We start from the raw sequence: 25,693 nt of genomic DNA on the forward strand, positions 1-25,693 counted from the left end.
AAGAACACAGTAAATAAGAATTTGAATACAATAAGGGTTGAGGAAACATTAAGGAGATGATCGTGTCCTAGAAACGTTAAACACTCATGAAGTCATCCAGATTAGTCTTATTAAATAAAAGTCTGGAGTCAGATACTAGGGGTAAAGCTGAAAGATCAGAGAAGTAAAGGAGCAGCCACAGTCACTTCTTATTTCTGCAAAATATCAGCTCAAATAGAGCATCCTGTCCTACAAATCCTCAGCCTGAATGGAGGAGGTCCTGTCTCCAACCACCTTATATTCCTGTCTCCACCTCCCTTGAGCCAGAACTAAAGGTGTGAGCCTCCCATGTACTGGGATCAAAGGCATGATCCACTCAAGTGCTGGATTCAAAGACCTGCTCCACCACACCTAGCTCCAAGCTTTTCTTTAGTTCCTTTCCACAAGTTGGAAACTTAGCTGGGTGGGATCTTGCCCTGAGGTCACTGCTCCATTATTCCATTTCTTAATCCATTTTTCTCCTTGAACAAAGGATTTAGCTACACACACACACACACACACACACACACACACACACACAGCCTAGAGTATCCCTTATGCAGGCATAAAATAGAGAGAGGCAGGGTAATTGACTTGAAAGATTGTAGCAGAAGGTGGCCCACTTTATCTCATGACTGTGGTCTCCCTGATGCATTGTTGTTTCAGGCCTGGTCTCTGTGATAGACAGAAGAGATGATGTGCACAGGATGGAGTTACTAAAGCCTCGGCTGATGTCACACTCTCACTCACTTGCCTGTCCTCTGCATCTGTACTCACTCACTCTGGAAGAAAACAGCTGTCATGCCCACACAGCCTTGGGAGAGGAGAACTGGGGATGTTACAGTTTTGAAGACTTTGGTCAAACCTGGGGACAACTGAGAAGTCTTGCCTATAGATTGGAACCATGTCCCATGAACTTCAGATGACTGCAACCACATTTCATCTGTGCCCGAAACCTCAGCAGTGACCCTTAGCCATCACAGCCCTGTCTGCACCTGGTACTCGGTCCACAGAAGTGCGTGCACAAGATATATAGCGTTGTGAGTTCCTATGGTTGGAGATTATTTTATATGCAGTGTGGATAACTAATACAAGGTTGAAGGAACTTCCAAGTGTCATATTGCAAATTTGATAGAATTACCTCTTCCTATGTAATGCCATTCTCTGTATTTTATATATGTAATGCTTTTATTAATTTTGATAATGTCATATATACACACAATGCATTTTTGTCATATTCACCTCCCACTCCTTGAAGACCACTCCCACCTTATCCTCAGTTCATGTCTTCTCTCTTTTGGTTGACTCTACAATTTTAAAATCCAAAGTTCAATTTGTGCAACCCATAAACTCATAAGTATGGAAGCATATCCTGGATCTACCTGGGCTATATTCTTAAAGAAAATTGATGCCCCCAACACACACATACACAAGCCCTCAAATGTTAGTCATTCATGCCACTGCCTTCTATGTGTATACTATGTATATATTTGCTACTACTTCTCCCAGATGAAACCCTTCTCAAGGCACTTAAAATAATTGTGTATTTACTATAGAGCAAGTAATTCTAATTTCATTCTTACATGGTCTATGAAGATCTATATGATCTCTGCTTATAAATTATCTTACTGTCACCCACCCTGATTTTTTTTTTCTTTTTTAGACTCCATACATCTGCATTTATTTCTTTTAGGTCTGTGTAACACACTGAATGCATTTCTACCCTCAGGGGCTTTTGCATACAAGTCTGTAATGGTGGTCACACAGGCCATGCTATGAATAGCAAGACGTGGTCTTCAATATCACTTTTTCAGTCCCTCTATGCAAGGTGGAACCAGAACTGATCTTGTAGTCTGGATGCAGAGGTCCTCTGAGGGCTTCCTTGTTAAAGGCTTGGGCTCCCTGGGTAATGTTGCTGGAAGACAATGAACAACACCCAGTGAACGTTCTTTAGGTCATCATGAGCATGCCCTTGAAGTTGCTCTCTGCCTCCAAGCTCATACATTTGCCTGTTACCACATCTGCCTTGATCTTTTATCTACGACAAATGTCCAAAGGAATGAAGCTGACTGCCTGATCTTAGACTGAAACTTTCATAAGGGCCCACAAAAGCCATTTTTCTTTATATATTGGTTGTGTCAGGTATTTTGTTACAGTAATAGGAAGATGACTGATACAGAGGGGTTATCAATCTCAGAGAAAATTCTGTCTGCTTTTCTGAACGTGTCATCTCTGTTTATAGCCTTGTTTAGGGAGCTTTGCCAAAGAAGAATACTTGCTGTTTTCTCTGAGCCACAGGGATGGCTACAGAAGTTGTAATAGTACAGCTAAGATAGATGCCTCTTTGCTCATAAACTGTTATGAATTTTAACTTAAGGGATAGTTACTCCTAGCATCCACATTAGCATTGTCATGCTCCATGAACCTGGTTCTCTGGGGCCCATTAAAATCTATTTTAAACAAGGTTTCCAGGTGTCTTCATGGTAGATGTCATGGCCCTCTTACATCTGTGGAACCCACATCTGATTTATATCTTTAGTTTTTATTAGGTACAGGGAGTAACTTTGTTCTCTGGTGCAAAATAGGTGATAAAAAGTATGATCTGGGCATTAGGGAAAGCGATGGGAGGTGTTTCAGACACTCCACGGTAAGACGATGTTCCTCTTGGAAAGTTTTGTGGTGCAGATGTAATTGAGATAACAAGCCCACAGATTCCTGTTTTGCTCACCTCAGGCATCCTTTCCCAAGGGACCTTCCTAGTAGTTGGCTCATTTCTATGCGTTCTCTTTGGCTATGATTAAACTAAAGTTAGTGTTCTGATGATAATTCATGCTTTTTGACAATCCTTCGAGTTAGGACATTTAGGTTTAGGTGGTCAACCAAAGGATAATCTCTGTGGTCAAAAGAAAATTTATTTGAACTAAATTTAGTGAGTTCCGAACAACAAATTTGTATTGATTGAATACCCACTAAATGATATTGGTGTGTAAGAGACTAAAGAACTGAACTCTTTGTCCTCATGAAGCTGGCATTAAAAGTGTTGTGGATTAAATGATGCAGATACTAAGAAGCAATGGAACATCATCCGAAGAGTAAGGTGGGGACCCGGGAAGGGGTTCTGTTTTAAGTAGGGCAGTCAAGGTAAGCCTGGGGATGAGGGAACATTTGACCAAAGACCAGAGGGCGGAGAAAATGAGCCATAGGGTTTTTCAGATACGTATAGGGACAGAGGCTACGGCAGAAATGATACAGGACCTTCCCATTTCTGGGGACCTGGTCACAGTCATCCACAGAGGATCTGCTTTTGGACAAGAGAAAGAAGAGCACAGAAGAGGAAGGGAGAGTCATACAAACAGAGAAGAAAAAAAACAGAAAAACACAGTAAGGACTCACTCTAAAATCGGAATTCTCATTTCCTGAGCTTGTGCACATGTCGTTCTGAGAAGCAGCTGTCTTCTCCCCAGGGTCATCAATGATGTGTGATATTTAAGTCACCCAGTTTCCTTAAAGGAGAACCCTGCTGCACTCTACCAGATAGCCCTTACACTGAGCTGTGCCTGACCAGACTGGGGCAGTGACTGATAGGAACACGTTCCCTCTGTTCCTTCTGCTCTCTGTTCACCAGCACTGCGGTAAAAGGAAGGGGGATTTTATTTTTAATTACAACACTTAATTAAAGCAGGGGGAAGAAAGTGTGGTGAACGGGTTATGAAATAAGCTAAGCAAGGAGAAAGCAGCATAATAAAACAAGAAAAGAAATTAAAGCTACCTTAACAGTGAAATAATTAAAGAAACACACAGAACGTGCCCGACATATAAGAATGTGTTTAGAAGAATTACTTTAAATTTCATCACAAACTTCAGAAGCAGGTACAGCCTTCTGCAAATACAGAAACAGCCACACCAGTACAAAGAAAGAAAGAAATTGTGTGCAAAGAAATTTTTTGTGCAGCAGGACAATTCCGTTATGTACTTGCAAGCATCCATAGAAGGAAAGCACAGTGTAAATTCACACACATCACACGTCTACATAATAGCTGCTGTATTCAATTTACACACATTCTATGAACACATACTCAATTTGAAATGACTGGATGAAAAATAATGGGCTTAATCCCACATGGCAGGAAATTCAGTAGTTCCTATCTTCACGCTGCTGTGTAAATCAGGCCTTGGTCTCTTTCCTACTGGATAAGAGGCAAACCCCTGGGGCTCAGTAAGAACACAAGGTCCAGGATGATCCCAAAAAGCACCAAACAACCAAAACAGCAGGGACCCCCGGGAGCTTCCTACTTCTGGGCCTGCGCCCAACTGGGGCGGTGGGCGGAGCCGAGGAACCGAAAGAGAAAGCGGGCTGTGCTTGGAGGACCTCGGGCGCCGGAATGAAGCCACGGTGGGCGAGCCTCTTGCTGCTGTGCTGCTGCTGTCTGGGCCACGGGGTCGCCAGGACCTGGCCGCGGAGCCACCAGCGGGAGGCGGCCGCCTTGCGGGTACCAAGCTCCCCCCTCTACCTGTCCCCTGCTCCGGGCTCCTAGGGAGGGACCCACACTCCAGGATCACTTTTCCCCAGCAGCGCTGCCGCCTAACGCCTGATTCCCCAGGACAGGGATGTATGTGATGCTCCCCAAAACAAAAGATGTGTCCGAAGCAAAGCTAATGGGAAGCCGCACCTCGTAATCCCAAAGCTGTTCCATATCTCCTTTCTCAAAATAAACCTGTCGCTTAGAAAGCCGCCTGCAGGGGGCGCGAGCTCCCTCCTCCAGTAACTGGAAGTTCAAACTCCAGGAGCAGGCTCTTTGATTCCCCAGGCTGCTGAGCTAGCTGGGTTAATGATTTCCCTGTCCTGGGGACTCTGTACCACCACGTTACTAAAAAGTTCTTTCTGACTTGGTGGAGTAGAACAGAAGGAAACATTTCAGTGCCTTTAATTCGGGTTGTTTAAAAAGTTTCCATAATAATCCTGCAATTTTACTCCAGCCTTAAAATTCTGAAACAGACCGGTTAGCCGACCATGGACACATTTTCCCAGTAACAAGCGAAACTGACTGGAATGCAGATTCACAGTTGGCCTCAATTCCTAGAGCTGATGCTAAGTGACAGGGTTTTAAATCTGAAAATTTAATGCCATCACGATTTTATTAGAAACGAGAACTCACTTGTTCTAAATCAAGAGTCTGTCTGAATTCAGTCAAGTTGCTCACCGGAGGTGTATCTGATGTTTCTCCAGTTAGCGCTTCTTGTTGTTTTCTGAAATGTCCGTGGGACTCCATAGCTCTGCCCTCTTCAGCTCTTCCTCTTTGGCGTGGAAAATTCCAGTAGCAGAAGGTCAGGCCTTCTTCGGCTCCAGCTACCCTGGCTCCAGCTACCCATCCCTGTGTTTTACTCAAACCAAACGCGTGTGTTTTTCTCCTGTTTGTTACTTTTGAGCTCATTTCTTGTTACCAAATCCAGAAGCACTGTCCATTTCTCACTCAAGTCCTTGGCCTGTGTGTTACCTAGTCCTGTCCTTGATTTCATCTCCTCATGAACCAGACACTGGGGTGAAATAGTCAATTTCATGGTGTTGACAATGTGTTCATTCACTATATAGATTATAATTTTTTTAATCTTGAGTCCTGGAAACCAACAATATAAGTGTATAATTTCTTTCCTTGTTGCTGAAAGAAGGACTTGAAGAAAGAAGGGTCTCTTTGGCTCACACTTCCAGAGGACAGTCCATCAGGATGGGCATGTCGTGGTGGCATGGGTGTGTAGCAGCTGGCCACACTGCATCAACAGCCAGGAAGCAAGGAGGTCAGGATGCTGTGGCCTGACTCACTTTCTCATTTTTATTCGATCTAGGACCCCAGCACAAGACACAGTGCCTCCTAAGTTAAGGATGGTCTTCCTTCCTCAGTTACCCTGATTTTGAAATATCCACAGTAATATTCCCAGAGGCTTATTTCCATGGTGATTCCAAATCCCAGTGAATGGACCATCGAGATTAACAATCATAGTCACTGATAAAATATTATAAAATAGAATTTGTGTTTTTAAATTATAATTTTCATGCCTATTCATACTTGACCCATACAGCTGTTGTACCATGGAACAAGTATCTAGAAAATCCTACTCTTTAAAGAGAAATGCAGCCAAGAGTCTATATGGGAAAGTGGGCAGTTGGAAGTTGAAGAGAACATTCCAAATCTTAGTCTGTACTTTGGGTTAAAAATACCAAAAAAAAAAAAAAAAAAGTTTTCATTGCAATTCCTGTTAGCAGGAATTTGATTGATAAAGTGGATGCCCAGTCTTCTGAGCATTTAGTCTTTACATTATAGTTGCAAACTGTGAACATTCCTGGATGATGTCAGCTAGAAAGTCGGGCACAGTGGGCTCTGTTTCTTTGATGACCAAAGGTATTAAGAAGGATTCTTCTGACTGTATGCATTAAAATATATGCTAAGTAAAACGCAGTTTATAAGTCTAAAAAAACCTTCATTTTACAGAATTATTTCCATTATTGAATTAGTTGATTTGAGACCCTACTGCTTTCTTACAAGGCAAGTTGTGTATAGACTATAGAAGCTTCCTTTAATTCATAATAAAGTAAAAAATTTTAAAGTATGTTATAAGGTAAAATTGAGTAATGAAGCACTGTGTGTTCCACAGAATATTCCTTAAATGAATAATAATGGCACTCCCACAAGATAAGACTCTTCTGTGGTTTGTTATGGGATGCCAGTCGACTTGACTGGCTGTATCCATGCATCGTGTGCTGGTTGTGTGGCCTTAGGAAAATCGTATACCCATTCATGCCTCAGTTAATTAGTCTGAGACGAGACGATGCAGTGAGCAAGGACTTCATGAAGAAGTACTAGTTCATCGGAAGAGCCTAGACCAGGACTTCAGCTTAGCCAGCCCTCCATCCCCTCAGCTATATCTTTAGTGTGCTTGGTAACTGTGAACATTCTTCTTAGAGACCACAAAGCCCAACAAATTGGTCCTCAGGATTTGCTTCTTTCTCTAGATGCTAATGAGCACACGAAAGGGAAAAGTATATGTATTTCATTTATTCTTCTTATCAACCACTATCAAGAACAATTTCCCTGACCATTCTCCTCTTGGAGGTGGATTGAGGATCTTCCCAGCATCCTGTGGGTTTCTAGTCTTAGACGTTTCTGAAAAGCACTATGTCTATCAACTATCATAAACCAAACAAGCTTCTGCCACTTTTTCCCCCATAGTTGGAAAGGTTTGGATAACAAGAAAGTGAAATGGAATGAGAGGCTTTCTGATTTCTCAGGGAAAAAAATGCTGATTTCTGAAGAATTTTAAAACTTCACCCTAATCTCCATTTGAGACCAGTTCTGGGCTGTTATCAGCAGAGTTATCTTTTATCACTACCAGGTTCAGCCCTCTCTGCTTCTGACTTTCAGTAAACAATATCTTTCCTCTCTGATAAGGGCTCGAAGCATGTCCAACAACCTAGCTAGGCCAGTAAAGCTGCAAATTAGCATATGGAAGGGATTGCATAGGAATATCACACAAATACATTTTAATTTTGATATGTGATCCCCAAAAGCATGTATGCATGGATGCTGAAACACAAATACACATACACATGAATGCTGGCACGTATATACAGGTGCATGCATTCATATGCACATAAAAATGTCTACACGTTTATGCATACCTACATACAGAAGCAAGATTAAGCAATTGAAAGATGTAGAAGCTTGGCTGTCAAAAGTCACTGAAAGGCTCAAAAGATAGGGTTTTTCAGAGTCAGGATCTTAAGATACAGTGTTAATTAGAGAGGTTTGAAGATGTGTAGCACCTACTAATATCCGAAGGGCAAGTTTTCTCCTATTTTTATGATAACTGGAAATTTCTCTCATGTTCTTTATCCTTAAATTCTCTTCCACTAAGGATAGAGTGATATCTGATATCTCACTGAACATCAATCAGTTAAACACAGTTAAATAAAACAGAAAGTAGGTAGCAATACTTATTTCCCCATTGTATCTGTTCAAAGGCTCTTCTTGCTTGTGAGCTCTGATTTTTCTTTTATAAGTTCTGTCTGATTTCCTCTTCATGGTTTCCCTCTTAAATGCAGCTGTGATTCAAATCTAAGAGCTGGGGTGCAGCTCTGTGGTAGACTATGTGTTGCATACGTGGAAGACCCCAGATTCTACCCCAATGCCAAGATCTCTTTAAGAGGCTTAGATCAGTGGTTCTCAACTTTCCTAATGCTTCCACCCTTTAATGCAGTTCCTCGGGTTGTGGTAACGCCCAACCATAAAATCCTTGCACTGCTACTTCATAACTGTAATTTTGCTACTGTTATGGATCATAATGTAAACATCTGATACGAGACCCCTGTGGAAGGGTCATCCGACTTGCAAAGGGGTCGTGGTCAACAGGTTGAGAACCCCTGGCTTAGCTTTTTGATTTCAGCATTGTATGTAGCTTTAGAGGTGGTGACTGTGTACCCACCCACCATCATATCCTCTGTTGTTTTATGTTAGAATTTACTGACTGACCTTTCGCCCGCTGTTGGTCTAAGACACAGGCTTTTGATGTGATGAGACAAGTCATATGCAGACTCAGAGCTGCTGAGGCTGTAGCAAATTTGCTTCAACAGCCAAAATTGAGGGTCATGAGGAAAGTGACTGGAAAAAGCAGACAATTCTAGAAATGAAATAGAATTTTAAACAATGTGAGCCTTGTGTTAGGTAAACTAGGATTGAGTTCTAATAGATATCATCTAAGATAGACTGTCCTGTTGGCATTGTTGACTTTGAATACAATATCAGATTGTTTGCAATAACTAGTCTTTATTTGTAATGTCATGATAAATATTTGCTTCATTTTAACCCAAGTAAGGTGAAAGCGTGATCTTTGAATGATGTTTTCTATAATCAAAATGTTCTGCTATTATGGGTGACGGTATAGCTTGGGGATGTTTAACTAGACACTCATTCTGCCAGTGGTTGAAATATACATAGTCCCAACAGTATCATATTTAATTAGTTCTTATATTCTGGCAGTGTGACCAAATTTATCAAAGAAGAAAATAGGGGAACAGATAAGTTGAATATGTCCCTTTAGGTTGCATTTCAAGGGTAAGATGTTTATTTAAGTTTATTTCAAAATCAAATATGTATATGTTTATGTTCACAGGGATGTAAGAGAATTATGATTCGCCAGAAGCGGGTAGGGAGAAATTTTCAGTGTCACAAGAATTTAAAGGAGGGAGGTGAAATTAGTGGCAGGGAGGGAGTGACACAGGACATTTTGTTCCTGGCAGGATGTCAGTGGTGATAAGTAGACTGTCCCTGGCATGGCTGTAGAGAGCTGTGAAAGGGCAGGAGTAATTGCAGGGGCGATAACAAGACTGACGTGTGGAAATCTGCAACTGGTGTCTGGCTGAGCAGAGGGAAAGGTCACAACAGCCCCGTGGGAGCTGCTGCTGCTACTTCTGTGCGATCCATGTCTTAGAGGAGATCTGGCAGTTGTCTTCTCTTCATTTACAATTAGGTCTATGGGTATTTAAAATAGATCAATCTCGTATTGTTTTCTTTTATTACTTAGTTGCTATAACTACTTGGCAATCAGGTAGACTTAGCTTTACAAAGCACAAGCATGCTATGGATCCCAGATAACACATATCTTCTTAGGGAAGAACATTGTGTCATTTTGTCTCCTTTTACTACCTTAGTCTGTTAAAATGCTTTATTGTGTTGATATGCTTCCTATGCTAATCAGTGTACCATTTTCATATCTGCTCCACTTGGTCATGATGTCTGTCTGAAGCATTGTGATGTTCGATTTGCCAATATTTCACTAAGGATTTTATATTTATATTTAGGAGATTTACTCATGTGCAGTCCTGTTTTCTTGAGATGTTCTTTTCTGGTTTAGAATCACAGTAACATGGTCTTGTTTAAGTTGAGATGTAGTCTCCCTCCTTGTTTTCTATAAAATCATTGTTATTTCTTTGTTAATTGTATGGAATTCACTACTGAAGTCATGTGGAACTATAGTTTTCCTTCTGGGTCAATTTTCAATTACAATTTTAATGCTGTGAATTGATAAAGATGATTAAAGTTTTCTATTTATTCCATGTTCAGTCATCTGTTTCTCAAGCAGTTTTTCTATTTCATGCAAATTAGAAAACTTATTAGCACAAAGTTGTCAAAATAATTAGAATGCCAGATGCGTTGTAGTCGTGATCATTTCATTCCTGATATTGGTAATTTATGTCTTATTTTCACCTTTTACCCTCATCCTAGGCGCATACCTATGAGAGATTGGGGAGACTGCCAGGATCAATTGTTGGACTGCAGTGTAACACTGACCTTGAGTGACACAGCGGGAGAGGGGAGGTTATGAGATGAGTCTTGTTCTTTTCTGTTCAGATCAAGGGATGTTTGAAGATTTATGAAAGTCACCTGGTGACTATTATTTAAGAATTATTTTTCAGGGGGTTCTGGTGTCTCCTACATATAGCTAACCTTAGTACTCAGGCATCAGTTGTTTTCCACCATGGTAACTACAGCTTCCTGCTGTGCGTTTCTGACAATTGAGCCTCCCAACAGCTCAAGCCCCACAGATGGAGGCCAGTCATGCATGTTCCCATGGCTGCCACATGCTACAAACACCCTGCATTCTCCATCCCTGTCCAGTCTTCTCCTGTTTAAGAAAATGATCAATCCATCTTATGACTGATTCCTGTAAATTCTTCTGTAGTTACCTTCCAGTGGCTTATGTTATCATTTGTGTCATGCAAAAATTACCTTATAAATTTAGTTCTATTTTTCCGTGTGTAAGTGCAGATCATATTCAAAGCCTTACTTCACCAACCGTAAGTACCTGAAACTCAAAAGAACTTTTAAAATTATGTGGTTAGCAGTCCTTCTACTCATATTCAGTAAGAGAGAAAGCATCAAGACTGTGATGAGTCTCAGTGTGGTCTTGCTCAAAACAAACTGATGAAAGGTAGTAAGAGCAGGCCATATGGAGATTTCACATAGATCGTTATTAAAGAGCAGATGGCTATTGATGCGCTATTGTGTTCCAGGCATGTCTTCAGTCCAGGTGACATAGTAATAAGTCACACTGATAAATGTGCCCAAGTTTTTGCTTATTGTTTTTCTGAGTCATACACATAAACACTCAAGTGCATAAGTCAACATGTTCATATGCTAACATGGAGAATAGTGGTCCTCCGAATTTCCACGTAACTGAAAGATTAGCCAGTGTTGGGAAATATAAGCCTCTTCATAAAAAAGGCAAACCTAAGGTTGATTATGATGAAATACAGAATTATAGTAACTTTTTTTCTTCCATCTAGATAGGAAAACCTGGTCTTCTTCTGGGGCGACCCCCAGGGCTGCATCCTTCCTAAAGCCTTTTTGTTCCAAATGAAATAAACTGAGATACAACTTTAAGAGACTTGGACTTCTCCATTCATTTATCAACTTGGTCCTTTTCTAAACCTCGTTACTTTGGACAGAGGGAAAAAAAATATGTGGAAGACACATTTTATATTCATAATTGTTTAATTATAATGTGTCACTAGTGTCTAGTGCTTGTCAACACTTTAAAAGATACGTGTATGATACTCTCAGCATGTGTGAGGAAGAAGAATTACAGATGCATAAGGCATACTTCCCCCAGCCTGAAAATCAAGTTTGACTTTTGCATCCAAAATATCTCCAAGTTAGTTATACATTTGTGGCTTTGGAAAGCTCAAACAGTAGACATAAAAAGTTTGTTTTCATTATTTCAGGAAAGTCTTAATAGACATCGATATTTGAACTCTTTCTTTCATGAAAACTCTACTGCCTTCTATGGAATAAATCAGTTTTCTTATTTGTTTCCTGAAGAGTTCAAAGGTAAGGTCTGAAGCTACTATTGATTAATTTCCCAATTCTAAATTCTCTGTCTAATTAAGGAATGATTTTATTGAAAATCTTGTAAATTGTGTGATAGTTAATATTTTTTAAATGCTAACTTTGAAGTGTGTACCATATGTTGAGCATAAGGGAAATGAATTAAGGACTATACTCTGCTAACCATTGTTTGCGAACTAAATATGATTCTATGCGCATCCATGCAGGTGTAAGCAACAATTGTCTCCTCACATTGGTAATTTTCTAGCACCAATTCTGTTCAGAATATTTATGGTTTTGTGGGTAATAATAAAAGAAACGACATCAATTATTCACATTTTTTATTGTCACTGGCCTAACTCTGTCTAGCGAGTCATGCTACATCACCTCCAGCCCTACTGTAGAAATTTACACTTACAGCTTTCAGTAAAATGCATTTCATATTGCAGAAAAGCACAGAGGAAAAATTTCAAGTGACGGGTTGGCTGGGTAGCTACTGTTTTTTCTTGACATTGTATTAAAAAAAAAAAAAAAAAAAAAAAAAAAAAAAAAAAAGACTCCAGAGAAGCCCTTCCTGTAATGCATTCTCCATTGTCGCTTCCTCTTTTTCTTCAGCTCTGTATTTAGGCAGCAAGCCTGCCTGGTCTCTCAGATACCCGGCAGCAGGGCAGACACCCATCCCCAACGTGTCTTTGCCATTGAGATTTGACTGGAGGGACAAGCATGTTGTGAACCAAGTGAGAAACCAGAAGATGGTAAGCTCCACATCCATTTGCTCTTCATTGTCTGAGCATTAGAAAGCCTCTCAAGGTCAGGTTCAGTCAAACCAAGAAACCCATGGTGTTTTCTAGATAAAATGGCACCTCAGTTATCCAATACGGAAGAGAAGGAAGGCTCCTTGAAGGGTGAGAGATAGTTATGCAGTTCTGACTTTTAAACCTGTCTGGGCATGCTCACTCATCCGTGACCATCGCCCTCAGCACACTACCCCAGAAATACATCCCAGTAACCACACTGCACAAACCAGGAATCCTGTGGACTTACAGGGAAAGTAAACACAATTACGGGCTGTGCAAGTGATTCAAAAGTAAAGTGCATGGTAAAGTGAAATGAGACTGCCCACACAGTGTCTGGGGTTTAGCCTCCCTTCATCCTGTGAGCTCCATCAGAAAACCTGGTCTACCTGCTCACTGCCTATAAGGTCATATACCACCCAGCCTGTATCCAATCAGTATTGCTTCAAGGCTACATACTCTTGTTACAGATCAGCTCTGTGCAAAGTTTGATAGTAAAGGGAGAATGGATGTGGGAGAAATAGATTAGGTGATGGTGCATAAAAAGCTTTGTGAAACATTTTACAAACAAATAGAAAACTTGTAAACAAGGTTGATAATTTTTTTTTTTTGGCTTGTTGAAGAATCAACAAGTAAGTACAGCAGTAAACACAGCAATTCAGCATGAAAATGACTCACAGTAGGCTTCCAGATATGGATGGGTGCTGAGAGGGAAATTTGCGGAGTATTGGGAGTATTGTGAAGTCATGGGTGGAGTTATCTCAAGGCAGAAAGCAAATGGTAGCACTACATGGGATGGGTGTGAGCAGTAATGCATAGCAGCCCACCTCGTTTGTAGACGTTTGAAGAGCGTGTGCTTCCTTTTTCTTCTCACATCTCCTACTGCTGTGTATCCCATCAGCAGCAATGATGTAGCCGAAAAGAGAAAGTCAAATCTCCAGCCACAGGATGGCACTTATGGGGTGCCTGCACTGGAAACAGCAGTGGGTCCTTCCCCCTCCCTGTGGAGAGGAAGTGAAGTGCTTTGCACATCTCAGTGTGTTAGTGTCTGTCTATTTAGGATGCTTGTTCCTAGTTCTCAGATTCAGTATTTATGGTTGTTCATTAGAATTTACTACCAAGTCATTTAGTTTGTCATTGGATTTACAGTGGTAAGTAGTGGGTGTTGCAGGAATCCAGTCCTTCCCAGCAGGAATTTACATACTCAGCAGTGGTGGGTTTTCCTAGGAGCTGCCTCAGTGGCTTGACTCGTGCTAGCTCTGGGGGTGGTATCCGCAGTCATACTCACATTTGGAGATCAGTCCATCTTCAGTTGGTGACTATTTTCCTGTGCCATGGGCACTGAGGTTAGAGGACTAAATAAGACCACTTAAAACCAGGGTGTTGCTTAGAGCGTCACCCCACAAGGACACTCACGACCCCACCGTGCTGGTTCTGCAATACATGGTCTTACGACTAAGCCAGGTTTAAATTCCTCTTTTTCCCCTCTTTCTTTCTTTTCTGCCTTTCCTATGGATTGTGCACACTTTTATGTGGCTCCTTGTCCATTCCTTGGGTTTCCTCCTTTCCTTAGAAGCAGCCCATATACTCTTTTCTGGGAAACAGTGATTCATAAGCTGAAGTCACTGACTAACCGTAATCCAACCAGTGCCTCCAAGTGTTTTCTTGGCCTCTCCTAATTCATTAGCCTGGTTAACTTACTTGGAAATAGTGACATTACTGGTTTAATTTTAATAAATAATTAGCAATCAATGCTCAAAGAGAATTTTAGTTTCATTTTTGAATAAATGCTTATTGTAGGTTTCTGCTTTCCGGAAACTTTGCTTTTTTTCCCCCTTTATATTGCTGTATCTAGAGACACTGATAAGTTTAATGTAGACACTGTGTTTTAGTATATACTACCTCTGTCTTTTGGGCAGTGTGGAGGATGCTGGGCCTTCAGTGTGGTGGGTGCAATAGAGTCGGCTTGTGCAATCCAAGGAAAACCTCTGGACTACCTCAGCGTGCAGCAGGTCATCGACTGCTCCTTTAATAATTATGGCTGCAGCGGTGGCTCTCCTCTCAGTGCCTTGATCTGGCTAAACAAGGTAAACCATTTCAGCTTTCTGAATCTCTCATTTCCTCTTATGTCCTGTGTACACAGAGTCCAATCACTCTCCTAAATTAAACAAGGTTCAGTGATCAGAAATCTAAGTAGACAAAGTTTGAATGACTTAATCCGGGGAAGAATATTCTGCAGGGAATCAAACCAGGGCCAGCTTTGATTAAGCCAGAGCTCCAAGGGGTTCCATCACAGACCCTGAAGATTTTAGAAGTAATGGCTTCCAGACAAATTAGCCATCAATATATCAAGGGGTAAAGACATCTTGAATACATTTTTAGAAAGATAATGATTTCTTCATTTTTCTTAGTAGATAACTTTCATGTAGAAACCTATCCCATAACGTCTCAGAAGGATTAGATCCCACAGTTACTGGTTTCAGACATACTGAATGACAGTGTTAAGAGAGACACCACAGGGCAGCTGGATTTATAACTCTTTACAGATGAAGAAATGGTCACTGGAAGTTGGAATCATGTCGCCAGACAAAACTGGATACTAAGCCCTTGCCCTCCCACTTCAGGGCTTTGTCACACTCTTGTGTTGACATTTTCTCCCTGACACTCTTATGCATCCAGCATTAGTGGAATGAAAATAAGAAAAAAAGGAGCCATTGTAAAAGTCATCACGTTAATGTTGTCCAAACCCAAATGCCCTCCCATCACATATTCACTTTACAGGCAACCACTGCACATACCAGTGACTGCTCTAGCCTCATTATAGATAACAATGATTGTGCCTCTGCTCTTTGAATAAGCCCAGCACATGTGCCTGTACAGACAACTGTAAGACATGCAGCACATCAAGAGATGCCATAGCAAGAACATTTGGCCACTGCCTGGCCTCAGAGCTTTGCTGGTTCAGTAATAGGAGCCTTGGAAGGAAAGTATGTTGCCCTAGCATGTCCTCAAGAGAAGGATAACAGGACTTTGTTAACATATCTATGGTGGTGCTAGAGTGAAAAGGCTTGAGGAAAAAAATCAAAGGAAAATTTAAAGATTCATGTTTTCTAGGATGTTTGGTACAAGCACCTGGTGATTTCAGTTAGAACCTTAAGATCAAATTATGCCTACAGGCTGCTTGGGTGCAGCCTGACCTCTTTGACTTCACTGAAGTAAGCTCTGCTTAGCCTTTAAAACAACTGGTAGTGAAAACTTTGTGACTGTTCTCTCTAGACACAGATGAAGTTGGTGGAAGATTCAGAATACCCGTTCAAGGCAGAAAATGGCCTGTGTCGCTACTTTCCCAGATCACAGTCTGGAGTTTCAATCAAAAATTTTTCTGCATATGACTTCAGGTAAATGACTTGTTTTTTATGTTTTTATTTTTTGCACAATCTGTACTGGTTTCAGAATTAATTACTTAATTGAAGGCACCCTTACCCTTGCACACTCTTGGCTCAGAACTAACTTCCTACTAATGAGTTCAACTGATGCTCACAATGGGGTGTCACTGAAGTCTCTTAAGGAGAATCTGCATATTCTTTTATGTATCACCACACTAAAAATAAGAAGTTTAAATGAATAACTTTCAATTCAGTTTAAAGCTATAACATATGTCTACCAACGCTCAGAAAATTCAGATGGTAAGACACAGGAACTTGTTTCAGTCTTAATATTTGAGTCTGTCCAAATTCATATTACATAGTTCACAGATTACATAATAAGAAGCCTTTTTGAACACTATATTCTGTGCAGTTCTCAAGTGGGCAGCTACTGGGAAAACTCAAGCCTATCACAATAATACTTGGAGCTAAAACTATAGCGTTGAAAATAAGTTATGTAACATGCATGGTGCATGAATGTGATGGGGATGCAGGGCAAATAAAGGCCGATAAAAGGGAAAGAGTGGTGGTGGACATTGAAAAATAGGGCAACTTTGGTGAGTTAAAGTATAAACAATCATTAAAATATCATTAAAATCATGTTTTTTTTAAAAAAAGATCTGGCCAGAGAATTATTTAGGTCATTTAGTAACAGGTATAGAATACGAATGTTGTAAATAGAAGAAACAACCAACTCCTGGCTCCATTGATGAATGCATTTCAGGTTATTGTGCTGTTATTGAAACATCTCATGGAAAAAAAGAACTCCATTCAGACCCAGGTATACAGTGTCCTGTGATTTACTGATACTTGATGCAGATGGCATCTACCCATGGGAAATTGGCAATGGGGTGAAATTAGATCCTTGAACAAAGAATAACCCTTGAAATCTTGGTATAAGTGTCCAGAGCACTAGAGATTGTCAACCCAGCTCCTGTTTGCAGCAAGGGCCCTGGGGAATGACCAGAAGAACCAGAACCTTGCTTCCATAACTGGCTACACAGGGTTCTGACCACAAGGACATTGGCCACTGTCTCCTTTGGGAGTAAAGTCAATACACCTCCTGAAATAAGAAAACATGTCTTTATAAGTTGCCAATTCCTGGAGAGTATATTTGAAAAGGTATTCACAAAAGGACCCAGATGTCCACAGGTAATTAAATTGAATCAAGGGAATAAGTATTTCCTGGGTAGCAAGTTAAAAATATGGAAGAGACAGAGAATCATATCACCCTGAATGAGTTGGTGGGCAAGTAGGGTAGAGAAAGAGATTACTCTAATGCTAACAGTGCCTACAGCCCAACAACTTCTGCATTGTTTTAAACATTCCACAGTAATCTCAAACTGGCGGAATCAAGCCTCAGAAAGAGCATGAATTGATTTATCCAATCATTCAGATAACTACTGGACAGTGTTTATTATTGGGGGTTGGAAAATAAGCAGCCTAGACAAACTCCTGTCCTTGTAGATTGTTCCTAAATGATTGAGGCAGACAAATAAAACTAATAGAAACATGTGGGAAGAGGAAATAAATAAATAAAATAAATAAATAAAATAAATAAATAAATAAAACAGTGGGAAGAGGAAGCCTCTGGGGGCAGTGGTTCTCAAACTGTAGGTCATGACACTTTGGGGTCAAATGACCCTTTCCCAGGGGTTGCATATCATATATTCTGCATATCAGATATTTATATTATGATTCACAACAGTAATAATTTCCAAGCACTGTCAGGAGGGAGAGACTGAATGAGATATGAGACTCTAATTTTAACTTGCACTGGATTGAAATTTAATAACAATAAATACTCATACATTATGAAAGCTTGCAAGATGACATCCGGTGGTTGGAGAAGAGCATGCAAATAAATGCATCTAAAAATACCGACTATAAAAAATTTTATGATTAGTGGTCACCACAACCTGAGGAGGTGTATTAAAGGGTTGTAGCATTAAGAAGGTTGAGAATCACTTCTCTAGGGGAAAGGAGATTATGTAGTCCTAAAAAGGGATGCCAGAAGGAGCCTCACCCAGGACTTACTTTTGAGATAATGTGCTCATGAAGATAGCATCATAAATATTGCTCCAAACACAGAAAATGGGTGCAGAAGTCCTGAAACAGAGGCCTGTTTAGCATGCTTGTAGAGCAAGGAGGAGACAATGCAGTCCAGTGGAGAAAAGATCAAGACCAGCATATGAGGACCCCCCCCCAGGGGACTAGAAGAGTGTGGAGGTGAGAGTCAGCACCCATTCTTCTCATTTCTTTAGAGTCTAGGCTTTTAAACTGAACAACTTGAATTGACAGAATGAAGCAAGAAAGTCCAAGTCAAGAAAGGAAATATCACAGCAGTTAAGAGATGTAGACAGTGGCCACAAGAGACCCTGGCAGTGGGAGACGAAGGGAAAAGTGCTTTCGTCTTCAGCCAGAATCTTATCTATGACTTGAGGCCAATGACTGAAGAACTCTGGGTCAGAGGTGAGATACACACTTCTGAGCTTCATCAAAACTGATACCTATCACCTTATAAGACCCTTTAGCTGAGAGTGCCACTGAGGTGGAGGGGGCCATGCTGCCATGATTCCTTGGTTTACTATAGAGCTGGAGTCTCATTCTGGGAAGTAGTGGTGTGTACTACAGTGCTGAGTGCTGGAGATGGAGGGTCTTCCTTGGGATCTGCCTCAGCTATTAGAGGCCAGATCTCTGGCATGTCTGTATCACTCCTTGCATCAGATGTGTGTCTATGACTCGAGGTCTCCGGGTACAGACTATAAGGGAGGGAAGATCATGCCTATTTAACTCTGAGCCCATTCATCTCTCTCTCGAGTTCTGAGATCATGAGATCTAGTACTCAGAGTTCTCAAAACATGTCGTTTGGGGCCCAGTAATCTACCCAAACCTCCATGAGACATGGCACAGGAACTGAAAAGGATTGGGAAGGGGGGAAGGCTCAAACACAAACACCACCTAGGCTTAAAGCAAAATACCATCATGCTAGGCGTCTGCCACGGACTTTTGCTTTTCAGAGCAAGGCCTTATATGACTCAGACTGGCATGTGAGAATAGCTATGGAGATAACAAGAGGAAGGAAGTGACTGTAATCCAGACCAAGGACATGATATTGTCACATCAAGCTCTCAGGAAGAGGAGATGATATCAACAGAATCACCAGATGTCAGAGAGAGTGTTTGCCTTAAACAATAAACCTTGATGACAATAAAATTTAGGAGAATTCTTTGAAGAATATAGATTTTTATAAGTTGTTGATTTGTGGAATAACATGTAAGCGCATGGAATCTAGGTCTGAAAACTTACTGTTTCTTGGCATCGTAGCTCAGATGGGACTGACTGGGCCAGGGGGCGGGGCACAGATGCTGAAGCTGTTGGCTACAGAGTTTAACTTGGGGAAAGCTAAAGAGCAAATGACTGCAATGTCGCTTGATTAGGTATCTGAGATCAAACGGAGACGATCTCTGCTGGCCATGACCGTGGGCTAGCCTATGTCTAATTTGCTAGCACTTTCTCTCTCTTGTCCTCATCGTGCTCAGGCATAGAGTGTTATTAAATTATTTCAATGACTCCATAATTGGTACTGTAGAATGGTTACATTCTGAGGCTTCTCGGCCTACATCTTTAGCATCTCTCCTGGTGTCCTTGAAACTAGATTGAAACTAGATTGTTGATGAGAAAGACTTACTATGCATCTTTTGTTGTCCTAAGGAGATGGAGACAATTGTATTAGGGCAAATGTAGAGAATATATTTGAATATTCAAAGAATTTCAAGATAAAAGAGATATATTGCAAACTACAATTTAGGGTGAGCTGAACTAGTTCTTGGATTACTTAGAAGGCAGAGGAAGATTATAAGGTTTGAGTAAACTGTATGAGATTTATTATAGATTTAGTATATATGATATATTATGTGACTCATGCTAGACATGCTACAGAACATAAAGCCTACTAAATTCTATAATTTTATGGTTGTATAGAGTATGGTAAGGGGTATAATACAATATAAATCTGGGATTTGAGCCCAGAATTAAAGAAACCCAAGGCCTGTCTTTGGCCATGGTGCCTTTAAAAAACATTTTATCCTCACCCCCCCCCCATTATCTAATAATTGCTGTGCACCAATTATTAGAGCATAAATTCAAAATGTACCAACTCAAATCTCAGGTTAATATTTTGGATGACCCCTTGGTAAAATGAGGGCACAGTTTCTATTGCAGTTAATTCCACTGTTAGGCTTTCAGAGTGACTTCCATCTGTGAACTAAGTGTCTGCTTGCTGGAAACTGGCTGTAGCAGGTGCAGTAAGGAAGCATTTACTCTGAAAGCCACTAATCCTTCATAGCTTTCTGTAGCAATAAACTACCACATGCTATCTTTACAGCCTGAACTCTTAGTACCATGGTTTCGGTATCCTTCACCCACAAGCTGGCCTTTGAAAAATGTAAATAGTGGTTTGATCACACACATTTAGGATAGATGGGGGCCAAATGTTATGCAACATTAGATTTTGATGTAAACATCAGGAAATGTAAAAGTAGCAACTGTTTGCCTTGCAATCTTGGTAGCCTTGCACCTAGTACTCTGGCATCTTGATATTTCTTCTTATTTTTTGGGACAACTCTTCCAGTGTTTTTCTGAGTGAGCCTCCTTTGTAATTAATTAACTTTCACTGACAAAAAAAAAAAAGTGGACACGGTTGTTTGCCAGATACTCAGATACTCATCTCTTGGAGGTGACAACATATTTACAAATATCAGAACTTTAAACTTTATTTAATAAAAGGGACCCTGCACTCTATCAGGATGCTTTGTTTACCAGATACAAAACTCTTTCCGTATCTTCTTATAAGCTGGAGTCAGTCTCATGACTGAGTTCTGCCCAATGAGATCTGTGCACAGAGAAGTGATACTTCCTGGAAATCTCAACAGAGACACAAAGCTCCTCCTTTCTGTTTTGTACTGATTGGAACATGAAGTCCACAAATATTGGGCCATGAGAAGACCGTAAAAGTAGAAACCTTGCTTAGCAAACAATACAGAAAGAGACTGAAATCTCAACATCCTTAAGTCCTGGACTGTCAACCTCTCTTGTCCTTTAATATCTTCACTTACATTCTTTGTGATTGCTATCACACACACCCCAATTTAAAACAGATTTAAAAGACTGTGTTTTACTTTGACCTTAAAAGTTAAATTCTGTGCCGGGCAGTGGTGGTGCACACCTTTAATCCCAGCACTCGGAAGGCAGAGCCAGGCAGATCTCTGTGAATTCGAGGCCAGCCTGGGCTACTGATTGAGTTTCAGGAAAAGGCACAAGGCTACACAGAGAAACCCTGTCTTGAAAAACAACAACAACAAAAAAGTTAAATTCTTAGCCAGGCAGTGGTAGCACATGCCTTTAATCCCAGCATTTGGGGGACAGAGCCAGGAGGATCTTTGTGAGTTCGAGGCCAGCCTGGTCTACGGAGCAAGATCCAGGACAGGCACCAAAACTACACAGAGAAACCCTGTCTCGAAAAACAAACAAACAAACAAACAAACAAAAGTTAAACTCTTTACCTGTGTATATCTTCCTTCCATAGTGACCAAGAAGATGAAATGGCAAAAGCACTTCTGAACTTCGGCCCTTTGGTGGTGATAGTTGATGCAGTGAGCTGGCAGGATTACCTGGGGGGCATAATCCAGCATCACTGCTCCAGTGGGGAGGCGAACCATGCAGTTCTCATCACAGGATTTGATAAAACAGGTAAGGATGAGTGCACAGAGTCCCTCCCCAGAGGGGGCTCTGAACTAGGGCTACCTAGAGGATGACGAGATGCTATGCTGAGCCTCAGAAGCCACTTTCATGAATTGTCTTGGTACATCCATCAGATTTTGACAATCATCCCTCTGTCCCTACCCTCTTCCCCCTTTCTCTTCCCTTTCTCTTCCCTCTCTTCCCTCTCTTCCTCTCTTCTCTCTCTCTCTCTCTCTCTCTCTCTCTCTCTCTCTCTCTCTCTCTCTCTCTCTCTCTCTCTCTTCTCTCCCCCTCTCTCTCACTCTCTCCTTCCCTCCCTCTCTTTCTCTCTGTGTTTTGCTGACCATTCAATCCTGTGGCTTGCATATACAAGACCCGCACTTTGGCACTGAGCCACACCTCAATCTGTGAATGGTAATTTTAAATTCACATGAAGTGAATGCTTCATCTAAAATACTTGGGGTAACTGTTAGCAGGAGAGAAGTACCTGATAGTTTATCATTTGTGTGTAATACTGCATCTTCTAATTCCCTGGGAATGAGTTTGTCTTGTCTTACCTAACTCTGTATTAAATAAAATGAACTTAGATTCTACTGTGTAGAATGAGACTATAAGCACAATTCAAGTTTACTAAGCTATCTAGACAAAATAAGTTAAAGACAGTAAATGTAAATGATTGTTTCACATTAATAATATTTTCATTGCAGCAAATAGATTTATAGCATACTCAATTTTAAATACAGAAATGTATGTGCTCCTAATCGATATAGGTTTATCAGGGTGTGTCTTAGCATCTTACCTTTGTAGGAAATACTCCATATTGGATGGTGCGAAATTCATGGGGCAACTCCTGGGGAATAGAAGGCTATGCCCACGTGAAAATGGGAGGTAATGTTTGTGGTAAGTCTATTTGTGTTGAAACTTCTAGGTTAAGTCTGAAGGCCTTTTTGAATATATTGTCATGACAATCCTGAATGCTTCCAATGGGCTGAGTGTCATTTTGTGATATTAATTTTTTTGCTTACACTGTTAATAAAAAAATGAAAATTTTCATAATGCACCATTAAACACATACTCATTTTAAAATAAAAAGTTATGTATATATGTTAAAACATAAAATAAAACAATAATTTAACAAAGGCAACTACTTGAAAAAACAGATTATTCACTCCATTTAAGAGATTTTCTCCAGAACCCTGTTTCTCCTTCAGATTCATTTTTTATAATGCATTGATTCTCCTATTGCTTGAGACTGTCAAGAGGAGCTGAGGATGTGGGTCGGTGGTAGAGCATTTGCAGAACTGACTCAAGGCTCCTGGGTTTGATCTCTGACATCGCAAAGGCAAGGAAAACATGAAAGCAAAAAATAATTAGGAATCAGTTTTTCTTTGTGTTTGGGTATGAAAATCGGAGTGAGCATCACACTTGTTTTTAGTTAATTTGCAATCTGTCACGTGAAAAATGCTCACAAAATGCCTACGGAAACTGCAAAGCTTCCCAAATACACAGATGCCTTTGTATTGTATAACCAGCCAAACAGAAGCAAATGGAAAGATCTGGTTCAGTGTCCTTAGCTGATGCTGAAACCTGTATTCAGAATTGTAGTGTGAGATTTGGTCTGCAAAATCATCATGTTTTCTAAATCTAGTTAGAATTAAACTAAATTGCATATAGAAACACTCATTTCTCAGTATCATGAGTTCTGACATTGTGGCACATAAATCTTCCCAATTTGCAGACCCTTCAGACTGTGAGAAAGATCAAGAGCAACAGCAAAATTTGAGAGTAGGTGTTTTGCTGCAATCTAGTGACTGCTGCTCACTTACTCCACAGCATCGAGTCAATGAAAATCAATAACTAACCTGTGCTATTAGACAGTGAAATCGTTCCCCTGTTAGAAAGAGCCACCGTCCCAGAGCACAACCAGCCACCCAGGCCTGTGCTGCTCAGTAGTTCATGGGACTTTTGTGTCACTGGGGCTCACAGATGGGAGGCTACTAAGCGTGCCCCTCTGCTACTGACTCTCACAGTCTCTCAACGTGGCAGTGAGGTGTGGCTAGTTTGTGCTGAAAACGAACTGTGTTCAAAGCTCTGACCATGAATCTGGGGCCTGGGGATTCCAATGGACACAATGCAGATGCTGGTTCATAATTGCCTTGATTATGGCTTTGCATTTCACGATGGCCTTTTCCAGCCTTCCAGACATTCTCTCCCCTTTATGTGCTTTCACAGTCTGAGTGTCCAGAGCCTTCCTGGTTACTGACTGTCCTGGGATTCAAGTCCTTCCTGACCATATTTGCTGAACATTTGCATACCCAGTGTTGTCCACATGATTCTAGTGAACAATGGCAAAAGACAGAGACTGCTCCATGATCCAAGGAAATTTCAAGATTATGGGTCATTGAAATGAAATCTAGTTTTCAAATGGGCTGTTAAAACTTTTACCGTGGTGACAAGTTCTAGATTCTGATGTAATAAAAAAGCCTAACACACTTGGGACTCATTAATATGTAGTAAACTTCAAATATAAGAGTTTAAGTTTTTAAACATTTTAAAGTAAGTTCTATAAGTCATTTTTCCCCTTAAGAAACACAGGTCAGTGTGGTACAGATCTTAGAGACACTCATTTATTCAGCTAGCAAGTAGTTTTGGGTTTGGTTTTTTTTGGGACAAAAATCTTAAGTATCTCTTCTCTTCTAGTGTTTGCCTTTAAGCTTGCCTTGCTTTTACTGACAGCTAAGTATAACCATTAAATTATTTTGTTAATGAATACTAACTCAATCTAAACATAAGTGAAAATTAAATTTTGAGACACAAATCATATAGAGAAAATTGATTGCTATTAATACCTTTTTTTCCCTCTTTTACATTTTGTCTTAGGTATAGCAGACTCTGTCTCCGTTGTCTTTGTGTGATCATGCCATGTTTTGGAGTCATCATGATACAACTATGAAAATGATGCTCTTCATGATATGATCTAATATAATACTTAATTCTAAGCATTATTCACTGACAAGTTTCAACAACTGCCTACAAGAAGTTCTAAGAGTAAGCTAGCATTATTTTCAACAATGACTGATCACCCCATTCTTGCAGAGAGATGGACAACCAAAGTTCATAGAAATTCCCCAATCCCCAGCACATGGGCCTGCAAGGAAATCTGGAACAGTGTGGAACTCTGAGAGCTTGGTGGGATCAGAGGTCACATCAAGCCCTCCATCTGGAAGCAGTTGGGATTTTCGCTTGCTTTTTGTCTTTCTGGCTGTTTATTTTTCTTTTTTCTTTTTTTTTTTTTCTTTTCTCTTTTTTTTTTTTTTTTTTTTTTTTTTTTTTTTTTTTTTTTTTTTTTGGTTTTTCGAGACAGGGTTTCTCTGCGTAGCTTTGCGCCTTTCCTGGAGCTCACTTGGTAGCCCAGGCTGGCCTCGAACTCACAGAGATCCACCTGGCTCTGCCTCCCGAGTGCTGGGATTAAAGGCATGCGCCACCAACGCCTGGCTCTGGCTGTTTATTTTAATGGAGTACTTCGGTCAAGTTGGATCAAAGAAGTGATCAAAATTTGTTTTCCCTTGTGACACAATCACCAGCCGTAGATGACTTCATCTACTAGAACTGTCAACCTAACTCAGTGTGTATCTCAGAATCACAGCAGCCTTCTGAGAGGGAGTGCATTGTGTATGGATTTGGAATATCAATTGTTTTACCTCAACAAAAACAAAAGACAGTAGAAGAACTATGCACAAAGAAGAAATGAGAAAGTGTCTTCTTCAGAGAGTCAACTTCATTTAATTTAAGTGAAGCACATGGCAAGCATATGATAGGAAGTATCCTACACTACTTC

At 40.5% G+C, this 25,693-nt stretch overlaps 1 protein-coding gene across 2 annotated transcripts; it reads left to right on the forward strand.

Moving 5' to 3' along the window:
• Positions 1 to 4,350: 4,350 nt before the first annotated feature.
• Ctso (cathepsin O) lies at positions 4,351 to 25,153 on the forward strand. Of its 2 annotated transcripts, none has more exons than XM_037206682.1 (8): positions 4,351 to 4,508; positions 11,792 to 11,897; positions 12,510 to 12,649; positions 14,608 to 14,775; positions 15,965 to 16,086; positions 21,701 to 21,864; positions 22,663 to 22,755; positions 23,594 to 25,153. In XM_037206682.1, the coding sequence occupies exons 1-8, from the start codon at positions 4,401 to 4,403 to the stop codon at positions 23,710 to 23,712; spliced, it is 1,020 nt and encodes a 339-aa protein (XP_037062577.1). In that variant the 5' UTR covers positions 4,351 to 4,400; the 3' UTR covers positions 23,713 to 25,153. The 2 variants fall into 2 exon arrangements, with proteins under 2 accessions (XP_037062577.1, XP_028735962.1); XM_028880129.2 differs by having other exon boundaries at positions 24,736 to 25,153.
• The last annotated feature ends 540 nt before the right edge of the window (positions 25,154 to 25,693 follow it).

This window comes from Peromyscus leucopus, chromosome 6 (genome assembly GCF_004664715.2).
Source record: "Peromyscus leucopus breed LL Stock chromosome 6, UCI_PerLeu_2.1, whole genome shotgun sequence".
Lineage (NCBI taxonomy): Eukaryota > Metazoa > Chordata > Mammalia > Rodentia > Cricetidae > Peromyscus > Peromyscus leucopus.